Source organism: Salarias fasciatus (genome assembly GCF_902148845.1).
Source record: "Salarias fasciatus chromosome 7 unlocalized genomic scaffold, fSalaFa1.1 super_scaffold_4, whole genome shotgun sequence".
NCBI lineage: Eukaryota > Metazoa > Chordata > Actinopteri > Blenniiformes > Blenniidae > Salarias > Salarias fasciatus.
In genome coordinates this window covers 3,055,993-3,079,324 of record NW_021941229.1, presented here as the reverse complement: position 1 = coordinate 3,079,324, position 23,332 = coordinate 3,055,993, and the positions used below count along the sequence as shown (strand labels likewise).

Sequence of the window (23,332 nt, the reverse complement as noted above, 5' to 3'; positions counted from 1 at the left end):
AGTTTCAATGATGGCCAAGGCCCAATGCATTATGGGTCCGATGGAGCCCACTCACAGAAACCAGATGAAACAAACACTTTAACCTGCTCCACCAGATGAAGCTACACTTTCAGCTGCTCCAACTACATGAAGCTCCCCTGGTGTCCCTGCGTGGAGGCTCGGCAGCAGCCCCGCCCTCCACTGCTCTCTGAGGATGTTTTTTCTAGAATCACACAGTCTGTACTGATTAGAGGAGGTATGAAGTTTCACTCAGGGCACAAAAAGGCTGAGCTGCTTTGTTTGGATACCTTCGACTGCGAGCTAATGAATTTCAGCTGGAATACCAAAGACACACACACACACACACACACACACACACACACACACACACACACTGATGTAGTGGGTGATTCTCCTGGCTTCGTTTGGGTGTATTTATTCCAGAGAAGAGTGGATGTGTGTGGCGCTGAGGATTTCAGGAGGGGTTTCGCTCATTTGTTCGGTTTTTCTCGGACAGAATGTTTCTTTTCCTTCTCATCAGCACATCTCATTACACTTTGCTTTCGCGGCTTCATTCTTCGCTGGGCCACAGCTTATCTTGGCCGGTCCGCGGCCTTGGGCTGGCTCTGGTGTTTTGTCTCCGCCGGGCCTCGGTGAGGCCGTCCATCGCCGGCGGCAGAAAAGCCTTGTGTCCTAAAGCTGGAGCAACAATCCGCAGGCTAAGAAAACATGGTGGAGGTGAACATGTGTGGAAATGCAGAGGAGGGCCAGACACACCCTGTGACAGATTCTTGGCAGCAACAGTCGAAGTGTCTCCCGGTGGGCGGGGCTAACTGTTTATCTCATAACATCAAAACACGTGAAGGTAACTGTCAGGCAGTTTAATCTATATCATCGTGGCGAGTGTGTGCTCTCCCAGGTTATGTAATCTGATGTGAGTGGCTGTGAACAGCTTTGTCTTCAGGTTCCAAGTCTGTCACAGATCCAAGGTAAAAGCTGTTGGAGTTAAGGTGAGCTATTGAGTTACAGTTGAAGAGTCGCAGAGCTGCTGTCTCGCTTCGCTCTGCTCATGGAGCAAACTGTGAACATCACCTTATTTACGCCTCTGTTGAACACATTTATATCAAGACTTCAATTGAATGATGGAAGGTGGAGGAACTGAGGGGGTCTGCTGTGGAGGAAACTCTGAATTGGTAGAAAAGAGAAGTTGCTGTCATAGTAAAATTTAGTCTCATTTGGAAACATTAGGCAAATATTTAAATATTTAATTTATATACAAATATATAAATGACTCACATTTACCACCCAATGGTAATATTGAACTCCTTGATCCTCAAACTGGTGATTTGCAGTCTTCACTCCAGGTTTGCTGATCTGTGGTTTAAAATGGTTCAGAGACACCAAGAAACGTGTCGCAATTGAAGGTTTGAGGCGCGACGGCCCGTTCTGAGCTCGATTCCAGCTAAAAGCAGCGGCAGGAGCAGCGTGGCCTCTGTGTGGAATCCACCGGTCTTTCAGTAACAGCGTGGAAGTGTTGGAGAAGTGAGGAGGCCGACTGCTGTAACACCCGGAGCAACAACAGCCGGCACTTCCACAGAAATGTGGAGGAGGGCTGACGTACGTCTGCTTTAGATTACATACTGTCTTCAGTGATTCATTAAATCCTTCATTAAATGGAGGAAATCCCTTTAATAAGGATCTTAAAAACAGACCTGATTATGTTGGCAGCGCATCAGAAACGGAGGCCTGACAGGCTGTGAACACACACATCCACCACTCGCTTACTGATTCCATCTGGAGCTTCACACTGCGGCCCGGGATGCTTTCTGGGTCTGTTTTCTGATATTTTTCATTGAGAAAGAAGGTGAAACTGTTTGAGTTCATTGGCCTTACGGGACACAACGCCAGTTTTTGAGTTTCCTCCAAACAGACGATGCCGAGCCAACGTTTCGGGGCCTCAGCGGCCAGAAGACCGAGGCGTTGAACAAGCACCTCCACTCTCCACCCAGCTTATCTCCTGCTGCGCAAGGCAACAGGACGGCGTGACACACACACACACACACGCATGCACACACACACACACACACACACGGTGATAAAAGGACAGACGCATAATAATGTTATGATACTGACGGACTGTCAGAGTCGTCACTGGCAGCAACGATAAAGCAATGAGGTCGTGTTGATAGGTACAGTGTGTGTGCGTGTGTGTGTGTTTGTGTGTGTGTGTGTGTGTGTGTGTGTGTGTTGGGGGTGCTGTCATAAAGGGAGTTTCAGTGATTCATCATCACTTCCCTGTTTAAAAAACAACATACTTTCCTTCCCGGTCTGAACTGATCCAGGGGTCCAGAACTCTCTCTGGGGTCGTCGACCGATTTCTTCCCTTCCTGCAACGTCGTTGATTACGTGTATTAATTGTTGCAGCCCTACTTGAGTTTGCATGTTCGTCCTGTGCGTATGCCTGGCTTCACTTCAGTTTGCTCTCATGGTGTCAGGGTGAGGGTTAGGATTATAACCCATGTTGGTGTTTCCATTCACTCCATCGCTCAGTCAGCCTCAGGCCCTGATAAGAACACAGCGTGAGGTGGCATTACGTCGTCCACACCGTCAGACCGTCTGGCCTTTGATCAGCTCAAAGTTTTATTATTGGAATCATGCTGTTCAGAGAATCAGTGAATGAAGATAGAATAGCACATCATCTACAAACATGTGTGAGAAGGAGAAATTGTAAAAGTTTATGTCTTTATTCAGAATATCAGAAATTGATTTAATTACTGTGGCCAAAAGTACACACAGTAAACCCATTAATTATTGTTTTGAAGACGATTTACCGTACTCATCATAGGAAGGTCTGATTGATTATTGCAGTTTTTATTGCTTCAGTTTTTCCCGGGGATGATAGCTTGGCTCCAGATAATAGACTCTGTCGGTGTTAGGGTGTAACTATCACTCAGTTGTTGTGTAGCCAGCCAGTATTGAAAGGTTTCACTGATTTGCCTAAATGATTGCAGTTAACTGAAGAGCTGAGGTTAGATTCTTGCAGTCTGACCACGAAGAGGGTCGTGAGAGTTTTCAGTTGGGGTGAAGAAGCTTCTGGAGAGTCTATAGGCGTGGAGATCAGCTGGCCCGCTCGTCCCGGGACGTGTCCAGGCCTTGCAGCCTCATTACTGCTCCACACAAACATTTGGGAGTCGGTGTGGATGTGAAATTGACCGAGCCCGCAGGCTCACGTCCAGCCTCTTCTCCCGACAGCGACCCTCTTCATAACACACACACATACCGCGAGTGTTTCCTAGCTACCAGAGCAATAGAGAGCCTGATAACGGCGGCCATGGGAAGTGTGAGCCGGCAGGTTTGGTCCCTATATATCCGTCACAGCGCAGTGCTCCATGTGCTCAGCCTGGCTCGGCACCAGGGGAACATTCTCTCACAGCCTTTGTGGAGCGAGCTTCATTTGCACGTTTAGCTTTGTGTGCGTTTTGCAGGTGATGATCTGAGATTGTCACAGCCAGTTTTTGTGTGCATTAGGTCCCATTTTCACGAGAACAGTTAAACCGACGGCGCTCTGAGCACAAAGTGAAATGTGCTGCCTTGGAGTTGGACGTGTTGGTGGAACAACCTCTCTGATACTGTGTTACAGCGAATGAATCTGGATCAAAGCCAATATGGGAAACCATTTGTCATTAGAGTCAAAGCTTTAGGGAAAAGTTGAATGTTGCATAAGGCTGAATGGGAGCACAGCTGTGTTCACAATATTTCATCACATTTCAGTCTGTGCGTTTACATGGGACGTTTTATTCCCGTTTAAATCCGAATAAAGCCTAATTACACTCTAAAATGACCATGGATACGCCTGAAAACTTTATTCAGAATTAAGTTCAAGTCCGAACAGACCGCCGGGTTTTTCTCCTTTGAAAGCGGGATTTTATGCTAATTAGGTGCGACTTCACTCTGGTCATTCTGTGCATGCTCCGTCGTGATTGCACGATATTCCAAGATGGCGGTCCGCGTTTCGACTCGTATGGAGACGATTTATTTACCGGCAGTTTTAGAAAAATTGGATATAATAAAACGAGCTGAAGGATGGGCGCATAAAAACCCGACATTTTCAAAGCTGTAGCGTCAAAGTTAACTGACAAAGAAAGACGTGAAAAACGCTGTTTACTTCCGGGAGACGTCAGTACGTCACAGCCGCCCCGTCCAATCAGAACGCGTCACAGACCCCGGCGTGAGAGAGGATTTAATCCTTCGTTTTTCCCGTGTAAACACGATGCTCATGAAAATAATCCTGAATTACTTAATTCAGAATAAACCAATTCCAAATTAAAAACACCCTGTAACCACACTCAGTGTTCTCTAACCACATGATTTAATTCAGTTGAAAGTGCCGCCTATATTAGTGACCATGCTGAGGAGGCTCTGATTTTGTGGCTGTACATACATGCATCATGTGATGCATGATGTGGGTTCTACAGTGGACGTCACTGATGCAATATATTGTGATATATATTGCAGTACTCTACATAGCTACTTTAAAAATGAGAAAGTCAAGATAGCAGAAGTGGTAGTATACATACATGAGGCGATATTGATCATTCAGAGGGCAAATTATATCAGGCAGCTGTGTATCGCAATGGCATATCAATCCTTTTTCACACCCCTTCAGGAGTGGGAGTAGGAATTTCTTTTCCAGGTTCAGAAGTGATTTCACAGCAACAGAGACTGAAGCCGTGGAAAATGGGGCCTTTGTTTCCCGGAGAAATGATCTGCTGTGTTTGCGTTTGCAGATAGAGGAGGGAGGAAAGGCCGAGTGCCTGGAGCAGCCTCTGCTTGTGGGCGACGAGATTATCATCATCAACGAGGTGGAGCTGACCGGATACCGACAGGAGGCCATCGCCCTGGTCAAAGGCTCGCACAAGACCCTGCAGCTCACCGTCCGCAGGTACACACTCCACCTGATGGTGCAGTATTTTCACCATTCACATACCCACTAGCGGTATCAGTTATGGATTCTGAGTGACCAGCACCCCGGTGGGTGAAAAGCATGATGGGACAGTAGCCCACCGCAGGTCCCGCTCCTTATCCTGGACTCAAAGGTGAGTTTCTGAGCAGAAACCCCGGGATGTGCCGCCGGCGGGCGTGCCGTCTCTCTTTTAGGTTTGAGGTTGATGCCTTGCCAGGGACAAAGCTGCAGAGCTACTGGTATGTATTGTGTTTTGGGGCGTGACTGCGAGAGACGCCGCTGTCGCTACTGCAGCTTTCATTCAGGGGAAGACGCGTGAGAGACGCAGCACAATGCAGGACTTTAGACTTTAGACAGAGACACACACACACACACACACACACACACACACACACACACACACACACACACACACACACACACACACACACACACACACACACACACGGTAGGCCAGGTGTAGAGGAACACATGGTATTGTGGGAAGGCGTGGCGAGGAGGACAGACCGCAGGCGAGCAGGGAGCAGTGCGGCGTGTTTTGGTCCGGTCTGCTTCCTGTAGGGATCGGATGGAGAGCCGCAACAGGTCTGTCTTTGTTTGTCTCTGTGTGATCGACGTCTGTGTGTGTGTGTGTGTGTGTGTGTGTGTGTGTGTGTGTGTGTGTGTGTGTGTGTGTGTGTGTTCTGCGGTCGACCTGGAGGCTTGAACTCCGGATCTTGTTTTCTGTTTTCTGAGTCGTGGCCGTGCTGCCAGCTGCATGCTTCATGGAGGTTGTTGTTGGGGGGGGGGGGGGGGGGGGGGGGGGTCAAACTGTCTGTAGGTCAGAGGTCACAAACAGTCCAGTTTGATCTTGAACGGGTCGGAGCAGGAACATTATCCAGTCATAAACTGATCACACGTCATCACACACCTCTTGGGGAAATCCTGTTGCGGCCAAATCACGAAGCTCCAGGGAGCTGGTGGGGGTCAAGGGTCGCACTCAGGGACCCACAGCGGTGAACCGTCAGCATTGGGATCAAACCTGCGATCACCAGATCTCAAATCTGCTTCTCTAACCTCGAGGCCAGAAGTCATGACAATGTCCAACGTGTCATTTACTTTATTACAAAGTGGTTTGAGTAGATTTTAGAAATGGTCACTTGTGTTGAAAAAGTAAGAAGAATTAGTGGGACTTCTGCTCGTTTCCTCAGGCGGCTCACCACACCTTGTTTTTGGAGTTTTTTTATGAGATGTTGTTTATGTTAGGGCAGATCGTCACCCAGGTCCATGTGGGTCAAAATGTCGTCCACCTTCTCTTTTGATGCTCCTGTTTGCGCTCTGAATGCAGGCGGTTCGTACCAAAGCCTCTCAGAGGAGATCGGCTGTATGTTTCCTCAACAGTAACTTATTCACGCTGTCAGGATGCGTCAAACCTGGACAAGCAGCTTTTCAGGTCAAGCTAATACTCTTTATAAATTTAGCAACGCCAAAAGATCAAAGGAAGAAAGAAATGAAGTATTGGGATTGAAGATTAACGGCAGTGATGTGCTAAATGTAAACGCCGCAGACGGTATATTAAACATGGACGTAGTAAGTGTGTTGGCACCCGCTGGTTTCTGCTGTCAGAAAATGAAGCCAGGTTGGTGGCTGCCATCTTGTATTTTTGGACCGAGACAGGATAAGAGCAGGTGGGCGTGGCCAGAGAGTAACAATTGGCAGGACGAGACGTGATCGGAAGGTGCTGCCGGACTCGGGCCCCTGAGCGACGCTGGGCAAGCGGTCCTCTGTACGCCACGTTATCCACGTCCGCTCCCCGGCTGAGGATTCGGACCTGCCGAGACGGGGCGACCATCCACCAGCAGTCATGAGGACCCAGGCGTAACCCCGCTGCGACCCGAGGGCGGTCGAGAGAACCTGACCGGAGCCGGGAAAACTAAACAGCTGAAGGCTTAAAGCTAAACTTCATGTTTGGGCCACGACGCCTTGGAAGAAATGAGCAAAAAAACTGGATGATAGAATCCTGTGAGGGTCTTTCAGAGCAGTTAATCCAGGAACTAGTTGTTACAGGTAACCAACAACTCATTAAAACAAGTCGATAAACTGAGTAACTGTGGAAAATAACAATAATTAGAGGAAATTCAATCTGAATGTGGATGAAAGCTAAGTTCCACTAAATAAACCTGCTGACAGCTGCTGGATGGAGCCGTCAGTCACGTGACCACGCCCCCTCATTCTGAAAGCGTTAATGCTCAATATGGAATTCAGTATTCATTTATTTTCAGATGGACCACCGGCTTTCTCTTCTGGACCATGAGATCTGAGGGTAAAAACAACTCTGAGCTGTAGAAACTCAGCTGATCCAGTTTTTAATCGGTCCTATCCTGAACTGGAGCCTGTGGAGCCGCAGCCTTCCTGCATCCGGCGCCCGCTGGACGCTGGGATGGTTAAAGCATCAAACCTCGATGTGTTCATCAGGGTCGGATGCAGAAGAAAGAACTAACAGAGATGCTGTCATCATGGTGTTCACGGTATTTTTCCAGTCATCTTTCAGGACAGACTGAGCAGTGCAGAGAAACAAGCAGCGCTCAGAATCATGAATGCTGATTTGCTCTTCCTGCTGAGGAAGAACGGGGGACTTGCTTGTTCTCCACATCTTTGAGCGTCAGTTAAAAGCATCCAGCAGTGAAGTGAGAGCGTGGGATTTCCCTCCCTGCAGGAGAAGCAGTTCTCCCGGTGTGCAGCGTCTCGCTGTGCTTTTCCTCTGAGCTGTCAGCTTTCAGTCTGACATGTAGAACACGTCGCTCGCCTGCTTCTATAGAACAACCACTGCTCAAGCTCCTCTACAGAGTCCCGGTCTGTGTTTTAACACTGAGAAGAGTCAGTGGTTTGTCTGATCACGCAGCATTTGGATTATTTCCTTTCCATACATCCAAACAATGCTGGTCTGCTAAACAACCAGGATCTGATATTTTTCCAATAGATGTGATTGGTCAGGAGGCGGAGCTTTTATACTCACTGATCTCTTATCCAGAACATAGCCTGCTCCGGAGCAGGTTAGTCGTACAGCTGGAGTGACCCTGGGGATTTAAGGTGGTTCACCTGGTAGGACCTGAACCAGAGTCCGACAGAAAACCAGGGTGAACCCTGAGGAAATCCAGGAGAAACTCATCCTCACTCACTTTTATTGAGCAGCGCTGACACACACACACACACACACACACACACACACACACACACACACACACACACACACACACACACACACACACACACACACACACACACACACACACACACACAAAACATGAACACTTCTTCCTTCAAATCCTCTTTCTCAATCCTTCAAGGCAACAATCTGTTATTGTGTCGAACAGTGTGTGTGTGTGTGTGTGTGTGTGTGTGTGTGTGTGTGTGTGTGTGTATGTGTTACCTTCCGTTCTTGGACAAAAGGTGTGTGATGTCAACAGCAAACACACCTGTCACACTCTCACCACACCTGCCTGTCCATCCATCTGCCTGTGTGTGTGTGTGTGTATGTGTGTGTGTGTGTGTGTGTGTGTGTGTGTGTGTGTGTGTGTGTGTGTGTGTGTGTGTGTGTGTGTGTGTGTACTCTTTCTAAAATTGCTTAAATTCTTTTTTTCCCACATTGACAGCCTGGAAGACGTTTCTTCACGTGTTTCCGGATTTATTAAGAATCAAACTGTGGTGGTTTTTATTTGACGCTGCTTAGAGGATTATGAGGAAGAAAACAAAACATGTTCAGCCTTTAAAATAAAGATAATACGGCCTATAAATATATACTTGTGGACAGACAGCGTTGCTATTTGTTTCAGCAATGCAGTTTATGTTGAATTCACAGATTTGATGAAGAACTGAAGGTTTTAATACAGTTTTCCATCATTTTTAAACTTTACATTCTGAAGCCGTTTTGGTAGATTTATCTTATAGAAGTTAATTTCACCTGACAGCCACAGAGCTGCATCGTTCATTCATTCATTCACTCATTCATTCAGGGTTGCGGGCTGCTGGAGTCAGTCCCAGCGTCTCGGGTTGAGAGCAGGTCTCTGGTCCATCGCAGGACCAAACAGCCACACACACTCTCTGACGCTCACCCTTTAACCTGAGGTGTGTGTTTTTGGACGATGCTCATACACACATGGGTGAAACATGCAAACTCAGGCCCGGCAGGTATCTGCTGTGAGGCAGAAGGACTCGTCACAGAGCTTTTGGCGGCCTCGGGACTGCGCTGAGCCCCGCTGCAGCGAGCTGGTTGGCGTCTGAGGGTTCTGACAGGCGGATCTTTGTCCTCGCCGGCTCGTCCTGCCGCCCGGCTGTGAGTCAGTCAGTATTCAGTCGAGCAGGTTGAGCAGCCGCCGTCGCCTCCCGCCGCTCCGGCTGCTTTGCATCTGCTTTGTTTGCGAGACTCGGGCAGAATGCAAAACTGAAAGTGACCATGAGGAGCGTATAGCACCTGTTCCTCGCCACGGGACACGACTGGGCCGGCGCCACGCGACCCCTGACCCGCACAGAACGGTAAAACCTCTGGAACAACTCAGCCTTTTTTAACTGTTCAGAGACAGAATGTCTCATGACTGAAGACAGCTGTGATTGTGATCCTGAAACATCAGGAATCAGACAGTTTAGCGGCGATATGACTTACTCTCTCCATTTTGCTTTATTTGTCTTAAATTCATTCAGAAAGTTGACTCTCTCTGATTGAAATCTTTATTTTAGCTTTAGTTTTAAAAGGTCAAATTTCAGTTCACTTGCAAATATTCTAATAATGACAGTATATGTAAGAAAATAATGTGTTCATGAGAAAATATGCATTTGAAAACATATAAAATAACAGTTGTTCTGTGGGTTCAGTCGTTCATTTTTATTCATACTCTATCATTTTGAGCATCAGATAAATTAATCCATATTACCTTGTCATACTTGTTGTTGATAAAACATGCGGCTCAAATTGTATGATAAGAAAGAAAGACTAAATATCAGTACTTTAGATATCACAGATCTGTTGTTGTGATGAAAATGAATTCTTGGCAGTAATGTTTTTAGTTAAGCGTGCTGGTTTTCATCATTCCTGCTGTTTCTTTTATATAAAGTTGAAGCATCACATAAAATCGGTGTTTTCGGTGAATGTTTTCCTCGGTGTCGGCTCAGAAAGGAGCGTAAGAAGCTCTCAATAGAGAGTAAAGAAAACAAAAACCTGATTTCATTCGCGTTTCGCGGTTTTGTCACCCGTCATCCGTGCTTGTTGTTGAACCAGATTGTTGTTGATGTTACACAGCATTATTTTGTCCTCTGTAGAAATTGCAGAGCCATTACCTGGGCTGATTCAGTACGTCACACTTTCTCAACAATAGAAGCGACATTCTACCCAAACACTTTGAAAAGAAGGAATTTGTAGCAGGCATCAAGCACTGGGAGGAAAACGCATCAGGCCTGGAGTGTCACAGGGTTTAATGTCCTCCGGAGGGGAAACAGTTCACAGAACGTTCCTGATATTTGAAGAATTCCTAATCTTTAGAGTCGTGTTGTAACCATGTTGAAAATAACAGATTATAACAAACCGACTCGGCTTGAATTGGACCATGAGTCCTCCTAATAAACCTCATTATACTGTTTTGCGAGCCAGCTCTGTCTAAATCTAAGAAAATATCTGCTGCTGTGTGACAGGAAGGAGCCTAATGCTTCATATTTGGATTAAATTTATAGGGACATTGTTTCAATCCTAAAAATATGTCTTTTACTAGAAATATATTAGTTTGAACCACTTTTTTTTTTATTATAATACATGTTTATGCATTTTCTAAATAAAGAGAAAGAAGCCGTATCCTGCTGTTTGTTAACTCTTCAGTTGTGCTAATGTTGATTTTGTGTCGTTTGGGAATATATTTATGGGATTTTGGTCAGAGACACATTGATGTCTCCTCAAATTTTCAGCCATGTTGAATAAATTTTCCTGAGTTTTATTCACAGATGATCTCAGAATACGTGATATTTGTTTTTGCTTGGTTGTTTCCAGGAACACGCGTCTGAACGTTCTTCTGGGTTTAGTGCTGCGTTCTCGCTGTTCGTTCAGCCGAGGGTTGGTCTGATTGAGATTTTTGTGACTCTGCTCACCTTCTGTGGCCGTTAGATGAAGTCCAGTGGCATTTCTCCTTCTCAGGTCAGATTGTGGTTCCAGTGCTGAAAAGTGTGTGTCAGTGAGCCAGATGTCGTTAAATCACCTGGAAGGGAACTCTTCAGGGACCTTTAGCGACAAGCGTTAGTGTTTTAGAAGTTTTCCGTCCTTCAGGTGGATCCCATTCGAGAGTGAACGTAGTGACCCAATTAGGCCAAGAAGAATGTCAGCAGTTCATTGTGTCGCCGTCTGTTGACGTCCCCCCCCCCCTTTCTGTCTCTCCGTCTCTTGCTCTCTCTCTTTGTCTTATTCCATTCATCTCCACTGACCCTCCGTCTTTGTGCTCCTTTGTCGCTGGTTGACGTAATCGAGCTCAATGAATGTTTGAGTTTCTCCCCCCCAACCCCAAAAAAAAGGAAGAGGAAGAACTGATTATCTGGACAAACCGCCCGACACCTGTTTCCTAGGCAACCCCCCGTGTGTGTGTCGGTGTGTGTTAGCAGCATCGTGGGGATTCTGTGAGCTGAGTGACTTTGTGGGGCCCACATGGCCGCTGTTATCACCAGGAAACAGGAAGTCCAGAAGACTGTTCACCTCGTGGTCGTCCAGCGCCTGCAGACCGTCAGTCAGTCAGTCAGACAGTCAATCGATCAGTCAGTCCAGCTTCACCTTTACAATCTGGAGTTTGTCTCTCTGACATGTTTAAAAATAACCTCAGATAGTTATGGGACTGATCGATGTGGATTAATAAAGTTAGTTCGACATTAACGTTGTTCCAGTGCGTAATACCTCTTTGTACCACAAGAGGTCGCCTTGATTGATTTCTCATGGCAACGACCATATTTTGTAGACTCTAAGTTAATTCCAGTTAAAATTCCATTCTTGGCCATGTCATGTCCAGATTAGCCAGATTACAGTCTATCTATCTATCTATCTATCTATCTATCTATCTATCTATCTATCTATCTATCTATCTATCTATCTATCTATTTTAAACTATTTGCACTTGCAGTCTAAAATTAACATTTTAGAATGAGGAAAAACATCTACATCTCATTCCAAAAATCACCACTTTGATATTTATTCTGGATCCTTAAATGTCATTGGCTTCTTTTTAGATTAAAAAAGTTGTTGATGTTTCAGGTGACTTAGCAGTGAGCCGCTCTCTTATTCAAGTGTCAAGTCAAGTTTCATACTGTGGACGGTGGAGTCCAAGTTTATAAAGGTGTTTGTACCCACCACCTGCTGATTCCATGGCCCGAGGCGTCTTACTTCCATCTGATACACTCGTGACACAAAAGGCTTGAGTTACCTGACAGAGTGCTGCAGCTCGTGGTGGAGATGGCCGTTCAGGCTCTCGGTGTCACCACAGAAGAAGAAGACGACTCGGGAGGGAAGCTGATACTGCTGATCAAAGAGAAAGGCGTCGTCTCTTATTAATGAGTCCGGTTGTTGGATGTTTTTACTTGTTGTCATACAGATTGGTAAAACAATGTGACTGCTGAATGCTGACGAGAGTGATCTCCATTCGGTTTCTGACTCGTTCTGTCTGCAGACGACGGTACTCTGACGACCATCATTATGTGTGTTATTCTTCATCTGACGGGCCCACTCAGTGTCTGGGTGTCCGAAGTGTGTCCGCTCTTTTACAGATGACGGTGTGTTAAATGTCAGAGCCTCAAACAGAGCATCTTCCTCCACTAACGTACAGATTATAGAGCATCTTCCTCCTCTAACATCAGATTATAGAGCATCTTCCTCCTCTAACATACAGATTATAGAGCATCTTCCTCCTCTAACGTCCAGATTATAGAGCATCTTCCTCCACTAACATCAGATTATAGAGCATCTTCCTCCTCTAATATCCAGATTATAGAGCATCTTCCTCCACTAACATCAGATTATAGAGCATCTTCCTCCTCGAACATCAGATTATAGAACATCTTCCTCCTCTAACATCAGATTATAGAGCATCTTCCTCCTCTAACATCCAGATTATAGAGCATCTTCCTCCTCTAATATCCAGATTATAGAGCATCTTCCTCCACTAACATCAGATTATAGAGCATCTTCCTCCTTTAATATCCAGATTATAGAGCATCTTCCTCCCCTAATATCCAGATTATAGAGCATCTTCCTCCTCTAACATCAGATTATAGAGCATCTTCCTCCTCTAACATCCAGATTATAGAGCATCTTCCTCCTCTAACATCCAGATTATAGAGCATCTTCCTCCTCTAACATCAGATTATAGAGCATCTTCCTCCTCTAACATCAGATTATAGAACATCTTCCTCCTCTAACATCAGATTATAGAGCATCTTCCTCCTCTAACATCAGATTATAGAGCATCTTCCTCCCTCTAACATCCAGATTATAGAGCATCTTCCTCCTCTAATATCCAGATTATAGAGCATCTTCCTCCTCTAACATCAGATTATAGAGCATCTTCCTCCTCTAACATCCAGATTATAGAGCATCTTCCTCCTCTAACATCAGATTATAGAGCATCTTCCTCCTCTAACATCTAGATTATAGAGCATCTTCCTCCTCTAATATCCAGATTATAGAGCATCTTCCTCCTCTAACATCCAGATTATAGAGCATCTTCCTCCTCTAATATCCAGATTATAGAGCATCTTCCTCCACTAACATCAGATTATAGAGCATCTTCCTCCTTTAATATCCAGATTATAGAGCATCTTCCTCCTCTAACATCCAGATTATAGAGCATCTTCCTCCTCTAACATCCAGATTATAGAGCATCTTCCTCCTCTAACATCAGATTATAGAGCATCTTCCTCCTCTAACATCAGATTATAGAACATCTTCCTCCTCTAACATCAGATTATAGAGCATCTTCCTCCTCTAACATCAGATTATAGAGCATCTTCCTCCCTCTAACATCCAGATTATAGAGCATCTTCCTCCTCTAATATCCAGATTATAGAGCATCTTCCTCCTCTAACATCAGATTATAGAGCATCTTCCTCCTCTAACATCCAGATTATAGAGCATCTTCCTCCTCTAACATCAGATTATAGAGCATCTTCCTCCTCTAACATCTAGATTATAGAGCATCTTCCTCCTCTAATATCCAGATTATAGAGCATCTTCCTCCTCTAACATCAGATTATAGAGCATCTTCCTCCTCTAACATCAGATTATAGAGCATCTTCCTCCCTCTAACATCCAGATTATAGAGCATCTTCCTCCTCTAACATCCAGATTATAGAGCATCTTCCTCCTCTAACATCAGATTATAGAGCATCTTCCTCCCTCTAACATCCAGATTATAGAGCATCTTCCTCCCTCTAACATCCAGATTATAGAGCATCTTCCTCCTCTAACATCAGATTATAGAGCATCTTCCTCCTCTAACATCAGATTATAGAGCATCTTCCTCCTCTAACATCTAGATTATAGAGCATCTTCCTCCTCTAACATCCAGATTATAGAGCATCTTCCTCCTCTAACATCCAGATTATAGAGCATCTTCCTCCTCTAATATCCAGATTATAGAGCATCTTCCTCCACTAACATCAGATTATAGAGCATCTTCCTCCTCGAACATCAGATTATAGAACATCTTCCTCCTCTAACATCAGATTATAGAGCATCTTCCTCCTCTAACATCCAGATTATAGAGCATCTTCCTCCTCTAATATCCAGATTATAGAGCATCTTCCTCCACTAACATCAGATTATAGAGCATCTTCCTCCTTTAATATCCAGATTATAGAGCATCTTCCTCCCCTAATATCCAGATTATAGAGCATCTTCCTCCTCTAACATCAGATTATAGAGCATCTTCCTCCTCTAACATCTAGATTATAGAGCATCTTCCTCCTCTAATATCCAGATTATAGAGCATCTTCCTCCTCTAACATCCAGATTATAGAGCATCTTCCTCCTCTAATATCCAGATTATAGAGCATCTTCCTCCACGAACATCAGATTATAGAGCATCTTCCTCCTTTAATATCCAGATTATAGAGCATCTTCCTCCCCTAATATCCAGATTATAGAGCATCTTCCTCCTCTAACATCAGATTATAGAGCATCTTCCTCCTCTAACATCCAGATTATAGAGCATCTTCCTCCTCTAACATCCAGATTATAGAGCATCTTCCTCCTCTAACATCAGATTATAGAGCATCTTCCTCCTCTAACATCAGATTATAGAACATCTTCCTCCTCTAACATCAGATTATAGAGCATCTTCCTCCTCTAACATCAGATTATAGAGCATCTTCCTCCCTCTAACATCCAGATTATAGAGCATCTTCCTCCTCTAATATCCAGATTATAGAGCATCTTCCTCCTCTAACATCAGATTATAGAGCATCTTCCTCCTCTAACATCCAGATTATAGAGCATCTTCCTCCTCTAACATCAGATTATAGAGCATCTTCCTCCTCTAACATCTAGATTATAGAGCATCTTCCTCCTCTAATATCCAGATTATAGAGCATCTTCCTCCTCTAACATCAGATTATAGAGCATCTTCCTCCTCTAACATCAGATTATAGAGCATCTTCCTCCCTCTAACATCCAGATTATAGAGCATCTTCCTCCTCTAACATCCAGATTATAGAGCATCTTCCTCCTCTAACATCAGATTATAGAGCATCTTCCTCCCTCTAACATCCAGATTATAGAGCATCTTCCTCCCTCTAACATCCAGATTATAGAGCATCTTCCTCCTCTAACATCAGATTATAGAGCATCTTCCTCCTCTAACATCAGATTATAGAGCATCTTCCTCCTCTAACATCTAGATTATAGAGCATCTTCCTCCTCTAACATCCAGATTATAGAGCATCTTCCTCCTCTAACATCCAGATTATAGAGCATCTTCCTCCTCTAACATCTAGATTATAGAGCATCTTCCTCCTCTAACATCCAGATTATAGAGCATCTTCCTCCTCTAACATCCAGATTATAGAGCATCTTCCTTGAGCAGGATGGCGATAAACTTCATTCTATGAAGACAAGTCTTACTGGAGAGGACAAGTAGAATTTACATTAATTCATCTCTCAGGGGACAAGTTGCTTTTTTAAATGCTGTAACCAGTAAAGCATTAAATGTGACAGGAGAAGCCATTAGGAGTGAATTACTGTGCAGGAGTGTGAGAAAGATTGTTCCTCCAGTGGAGAATCCATCAGAACTGCAGACCGATTTTATTTTAATGCTCTTGGCTTCACTAAATGTTTGGACAATCAGAGTTTATCCAGGAGCGGCTGTGACCTTTCTTTGAGACAGTGTGCAAGAAAAAGAGAAGAAATGTTGGTCCGTCTTCTTCAGTGGACATAAGGTTCAAGATTCAGGCTGCTGTTACAGTAACAAACCTGGAGAAAACTCAGGTGAAGTGTGTGTGTGTGTGTGTGTGTGTGTGTATGTGTGCTGAGATGGAAAGTGGAATGTGACAGTACGGTCCCTCCTTTTCGGGAGCTTTCTCCTTGTGGCTGCCTCACATTCCTCTGACCAGTCTGACAGGTTTCACTTTAATGGCTTCTGTGTGTGTGTGTGTGTGTGTGTGTGTGTGTGTGTGTGTGTGTGTGGAGCGGATTAGCATTAGCATCGTGATACCTGCTACATGCGGCCTGTCCTCAGGAATGTCCTCGCTCCATCATATAAGCCTGGGTGTGTTTGTCTCTGCGGCTGTGTGGAAGTTGTGTATTGTTCTTTCTGTCCTCTGAGAAAAGAATTGTTCATTTAAAGAGCTGCTCTGGGTGCAGCGAGGGAAGAACTCTGACTTTAAAAACAAAGATGCGGGCATTCAGATGTCGACAGTGTGGTTTTCATCAGCAGCAGATGAAGAGCAGCAGAACCTGGAAATAATTCATACCTCATTAGCATTTTCTTTGGAAAATGATGTTCATTCAGTTGAAGCACTGTTTCACAATTTGAATCCAGCCATCAGTCCCGCCTGCTGATGGCGTTGTGAATGCAGAGTCATGAGAGCAGCTCTGTGGCGGCGGCTCGCCGAACCAGCCGGGTGTATTTTGGCAGCGGTGTTGACTCTGCAGGTGTGGCGACCGTCAGAAGTTCTCCGTGGCAGAAAATCAGGTCGGGGCGAGCGGGTATGTTTGAAAGGTCAGAACGGGTGCAGCAGCAGAAGGAGGGAGAGAGAGAAAACCTGCAGGACTAACCATGCTGGAGACCGGCGGGAGCGTCACGTGGGGGTCTTCAGCAGTCGAAGCCGGCTGTGATTTATAAAGGGCATGCAAGTGTGTGTGAATGTGCGCGCAAATTCCCGTCTGGGGAGTTTGCATGATCTCCCTGAGCGTGTGTGGGTTTCACGCGGGGGCCTCCTCCCTCACTCCCTGGATGTGATGGAAGTGTTTAATGGAGTGACGGAGTGGTGAAAGCAGGTCACCGCCTGATGTGACTCCCTCTGGATGGCTCGGCTCCTCCCTGACGTTCACTCTCACTGCAGTCTGCTCCCGTCAGGACCACCTCCCAGCTCAGATGCTCTCCTCCTGCGTCTGTCCTCAGGGAGTTGGATGCCGGATACATTGAGGAGTTTGCGTCTTCACCCCCCTCCTTCGCCTCTCTTCTTCCTCCTCCTTCGTCGCCGCGGCGGACGCCTCCGTCACCTCCGCGCTCTGGACCATGTTCGGGAGTCCAGCTCCGCATCAGGACCAGGTAGGAACCGTCTGGACCTCACGGCCTTTGTGATTCTCTATGGAGACTTCAGCACAAGTTTAGTTTTTCCACTTATAAAAGAGGCGGTTCAACCATCTGGTTAATCTGTACTGACCTGAACTAGTGCCAAGCATCACTTTCACTGACTCGTGTGTGTTCAGACGAGGCCAGGAATCAGGATCAGGATCAGGATCAGGAAGATGCTTATTGTCAGGTGTTTTCAGCATTTAGGGATACACACCCTTCCAAGTATTCACAGAACATTTGATAAACAGACGGTTGAAGCCTGTAGATTATAGAAAAGTCATTCTGGATTTAGCTTCACATGGAAAACACTTTTAATCGCTTTCATTGATCGTCGCTTCAGATCTGGGGGTGGTGAAGGGCTCTGATTGGACGGGCGACGAATGTGACGTATTTATATCGATTAACTGGGACGCTACAGCTTTAAAAGTCCCACATTTTCAACTCTTCTCATTATATCCATTTCTTCTGAGGCTCTGTCAATTAAATCGTCTTGGCTCGAGTCCAACGCCAGCTTCAGGCGGCCATCTTGGAATATGTTATTATCACAACAGGACAAGAGAACAAGCAGAACAACAGGAATGAGGTGTTTACAGGCTCATCTGGAATCTCTTTAAAGTGGGTTTGATTTTCATTCTGAATTAAAGGGGCATATAAACTCTCGCGTAAACGTGGCCTCTGAGATGCTGGTGAACAGCAGTGGATTTGCAGGTGAAGTTCCAGGGAGCCTCTGGGTGCAGGATGAGGATTTCCTGCCTGCTTCACAGCAGCGCTTCCTTCCAGTGTCGATAAATCTCTTCCTCGCCTCAGAGGAGCTCCTCAGCCCGCTGGCAGGATGTCCAGTGTCGGCCGTGATTCACCCACTGCTCCGGTGTGTGCAGCCGAAGGCCCGACCTCAGACCGATCTGTTTCTCTGTCAGGAGCGCGTCACAGCTTCATCAGCTTCATCAGCTCACTTTGTCTGTTACACTTGACGGTTCTTCTGCTGTGAAATGACCCTCTTCAGCTCCGTTCACACGACAGCGTTTCAACCGAAAATGTTTTTTCGTTTTCAGAAAGTGTCGTTTTCGCCCATTTGCAGAATCACAGTGTTTGATAAAAGATCCACGCTGGGATCCGTTCTTAAAGAGCTGCGCTTCCATTGTTTCTAAGCACCGTATTGAACCCCTTCATGTATAAACTGAATTCATGTAAAAACACCAAGACAATCCCACATTATCTGAGTGGATCAGAAGTAACCTCACATCACTTTCAATCAGAATCATAATGGATTCATTCACCAATTTTTGTATCTGTTGTGTAAAGTTTGACACTCCACGTTCTATGCTATGTTATATTATGTTATATATCTCTGTATGTGTGGGCAGGTCGATGGAGATTTTGTCATTTTCTAGTTTCGAAATGCTCTTTATATTCGTCTAGACTCGCCTCTGTTTTAAGTTATGCACTCGCTGGTTCTTCAACTCTGTGAGAGATTCATGAATTCCGAGCAAAATGTGAGAAATATGGATTGAGTGTTGTTGGTCTCTCTCTCTCTCTCTGTTCCACTCACAAGCTGCCTATAAATACTGACACTCTGCAACAGCCTGTTTCGTCCTAATATGGAGGCCTGCAAGTGCCCTGTGTGTGTGTGTGTGTGTGTGTGTGTGTGTGTGTGTGTAGCATTTGGGATGTTTTATGTCTTCCTCTTGCTGCTGTAGAGGATTTTAGCCATTCTTCTTCTTCTCATTTTCCTGGATTTTTTCCCCACTTCATTGATTTTCAGTATTTAGAGCCTCTGTGCATTTCACAATGGTTGGAACAAGCAAATGAATCTTTCACTGGTTTTAGTGATTTTAACCTTTTAGTTTTAGAATTTTTCCAGATTTTATTTTTGAGTAGTTTTAGCTATTTGATCAGTTTTTAGCAATCCTGACTGTTTTAGCTGTCATTGGCCAAGAGATTAGGCTAGTTTTGAAAGTTCAATATGTACATAAACTGAAAATGAAAACAAAATGTGTTGAAGGAATATTCTGAAAGCTTAAGGGAGTCACTGAAGGGGGCTGAAGGGGCTGAAGTGTCCATACGTCCTTAAATGAATGATTGTAGCCACCAGGGGGCACTGTTCCCACCTGATTTTAAACCTTGCTCCGTTCTGCAGTGTATTATCTCAGTACAGCTCTCAGACGCAGCTGGGAGCTCACCTGACCTGTTTATCCCGGCTGGTGGAGCTACCGCAGTGCCTATGAGCAGGTTTGACGGTGACTGTAACGGTGTGATCGTAATGTGCTCCACTGTTGCACAGTCCCATAAACAGTCAGAATGACTCTTTTCTCCCACAATTCCCTTGGCCCTGGGTGGTTATCAGATAGCAGTGAGTGGAGGGAGGGCATGCCCGCCTCGCATTGGCTGTCCCAAAACAGGAAGTGGGCCATCAGAGCCCCCAGAGGCTGGGTGTTAATGTGGAGACGATACAGGCTGATGGATAAACACTGCCTCTTTCTTTTTCATCTTCTTTTTCTTTCCTTTTCTACCAAATACTCCTCTCAATTCCTCTTTCCTTTTATTCGGGGAGCTTTTGCTTCCTCCTTCCTGTCCCTCGCTCCTGATTCCCATTCCACTCCTTTTTCGTCCTCGGATGGTTCTTAAGTTGAATCACCACATTTTTCTAAACCGACATCACTGCATAGTTGTGCTTGAAAGCACACACGCTGTAATACAAACAACTCCCTCACACACACACACTCTCACACACACACACACACACACACACACTCCATGCTCAGGTTTAGAAGATTTAAGCACAGCCAGTTGAGGAATTCACATTTTCAAGTGAATCTGGTAGAGTTTGGAGTGATTACAAATGGCTTCCACAGCGCCAAACTCTTCAGGAGTTCAGGAGCAATTCTGCAGCACAGTGTACAGATACCACTCTATCATCTGCATAAGTGGAGACACAAATGCTGAGTAGGTCTATACAATCTAGAGAGAAAAGAGGACTTTCACTGTTTTCCTTGAACTGTTCTCTGTGTGCATGGCTGTTTCACAAATTGGAATAGAATAATAATAATAAAAAAAACATCTAGAAAGTCTTATTTTGATGTGAGACAAGCTGAGTTCCAGGATTGTGAACCACAGACCCTGAGCAATTCATGGAAAACTTAAAAACTTCCTAGAACTACTGAAGACCTGCAGCGAGTTGCTGTGATGGAACATCCCAGGATGTACGTTTAACCTCGTGAGTGACACACACCACAAGCAAATGACTTAACACAGTTAAACAGCATGTTTCAAACACACACACACACACACACACACACACACACACACACACAGTTAATGTGAGTCCTCTGGGTCCACACTTTGCCCGTCCCGCTCTTTCTCTCTTGCGCCACGTTTGGTTTCTGGACAGATCAAGAAGATTAGAATTATGGGCTGAAAAGTTTCCCAAAGCAGCAGATAAGTAGAATCTCTGTGACCACAGGCACACACACACACACACACACACACACACACACACACACACACACACACACACACACTCACAGTGGCTGCGTGAAGGGAGCCTTGCAGTGAGAAGTGGATCAGCTTCCACAAACCTGTTTTTAAAAGCACAAAGTTTTAACAGACCGGCCCGTGTTGTGTTGGGAGTCTCTTTTCAGCTCTCCGTCAGCTGGTTGGTCTGTTGACAAACTTGTTTTTCTCTTACTTGAAAAACAGTGCAGGATTCCTTCAGGCAGCCATCTTTGTTGTTGTTATTTTAACACCCTGAATTCTGTTATAAATAGGAACGCCCTCGGTTCCTAGCAGCCTGAACACACTCGTGCTTTAGCCTGATGTGGCATTGGTTTGACTTTATGATCCGACAGCCTGTTTTCTCATATGTTCAACATGTGAAACTGCTCGAGTTTGCACAGGAGCCTTTTTTTACATGCATGCTGCACTATTGGGATGGATTATGCCTGAGGAATAATTTCAAACACACAGTACACACAGATTCCTGGGCAGCTGCATCAACGACGCTCATTATAACGTTTAGGTGCCGAGGGTGCGTTGGCTTGTCGTTTTATTGCACCACATTCATCTGTGTGAGTGCAACTGGAGGTCATCTATAGACAAACGCAGTCGTTTGTATGAGAATCAAAACAGGTTCTTAAATCTCTGTTACACTTTCCCACTGAATACCTGATTAATTGCCAACTTGTTGTAAGAGAAAGTACTTATTAAGGCTGAGCTCATCCCCAGTGAATGAGTGTGAGTCAGCATAGTGTCAAACAGTGATTTATTCAACTCACCTCAGCAGCCTCCAGCAGGAAATTTGATTGATTTCTTTCCAGATTTCTGGGCTTCTTGGACGTTGTCATTTCTGGTTATCTGCTGAAGGCTGACCATGGTGGTCCAGTCCAACAGAAGGACTAATGTTGAGGCCCAAATTTCTAGTCAAGCTCTTGTTAAATGCCACTCGCAACAACTGAACAGGTGTTTATCACTGAATAACTGTTCTAAATCACTTCGGTACGTCATCCAGAATCATAAAGTAATTTTCTCTTAAAACCTGCTTCTCGTGAACACTTTGCCAAACTGGAGCCACCGGGGGACAGTTCCAGAAGATATGGAACTGATTTGCCACACTCTGTCCACACAGTCTCTGGGACAATGTTTCTAATCAAAATGATCTAATCTAATCTAATCTAATCTAATCTAATCTAATCAATGAAACACGTTCAAAACTGCTGAAATAAATGTGTGTGTCTTCAGTAGTACTTCTAAACTGTGGACACATCTGGAGCTTCTCTCTCCTGATTTCACCCTGGAGGAAATGTTGGACATTTGTTTGGAGAAGAGACGTCATGTCTGTTGTCCTCCATGTTATATTGCTTTCTTCGTTGTTTCACCCGTCGCACATGAGCTGTAATGTACAGCACTGCTCCCACAGGTCATCAGTGGTATTACTTCATTTGCTACACGTAAACTTATCGGAAATGAAGCAAATTACACATATCATGAATGAAGACGGGCAGAACTGTACTGAGGAACCTTTGGGATTTTCCTGTTGCTACTATAGAGCCTGCTGGTCATAATGTTATGGCTGATCTGGTGTCCTCCAGTATCTGACTCTACAGTTGGGCTGGATGAATGAGAGATGGATAGATGGACTGATTGATGATGGATGGATGAATTGATGATTGTGGATGGATGGATGGATGGATGGATGGATTTCATGATGGATGGATGATTTCATTGATGATGGATTGATTTGGATGGATGGATCAATTGATGATGGATGGATGGTGGATGTAAAGATGAATTGATAGAAAAGCGTTTTATCGTTAAACTGGAACTGTCTCGAGTCAATTAAAGCTCATTTTTTTTCTGAGTTGCTTGGTTGCCATCATCCTCACCCTCATCCCCACCCTCTTCCTCATCCCCACCCTCTTCCTCATCCTCCCTCCAGTTCCTCAGCGGGCCCAGCCGGCTCCAGTCCCAGCTCTGAGTGGTGCTGTGTTGTTGGCCTGTGGTTGTCGGGTGACGCCGGCTGGTTGTGAGCTGGTTGTGGAGCTCAGACCACATGCTGCATCATGAGACGTCCTCTCCAGACGTCCCCTCGGGGCTGCAGTCAGTGTGC

At 45.2% G+C, this 23,332-nt stretch overlaps 1 protein-coding gene across 3 annotated transcripts in view; it reads left to right on the top strand.

Annotated features, from left to right (window-relative positions):
• Window positions 1-23,332, top strand: part of shroom3 (shroom family member 3) — a 43,650-nt gene that overhangs the window by 2,596 nt on the left and 17,722 nt on the right. For 2 of the 3 annotated variants that reach the window (XM_030085681.1, XM_030085682.1), the window contains exons 2-3: window positions 4,767-4,921; window positions 17,554-17,703. In XM_030085681.1, the coding sequence (XP_029941541.1) occupies window positions 4,767-4,921; window positions 17,554-17,703 (305 nt within the window). Of the gene's footprint in view, window positions 1-4,766; window positions 4,922-9,339; window positions 9,455-17,553; window positions 17,704-23,332 lie in introns of those variants that run through there. The other variant, XM_030085684.1, reaches the window with a different exon arrangement.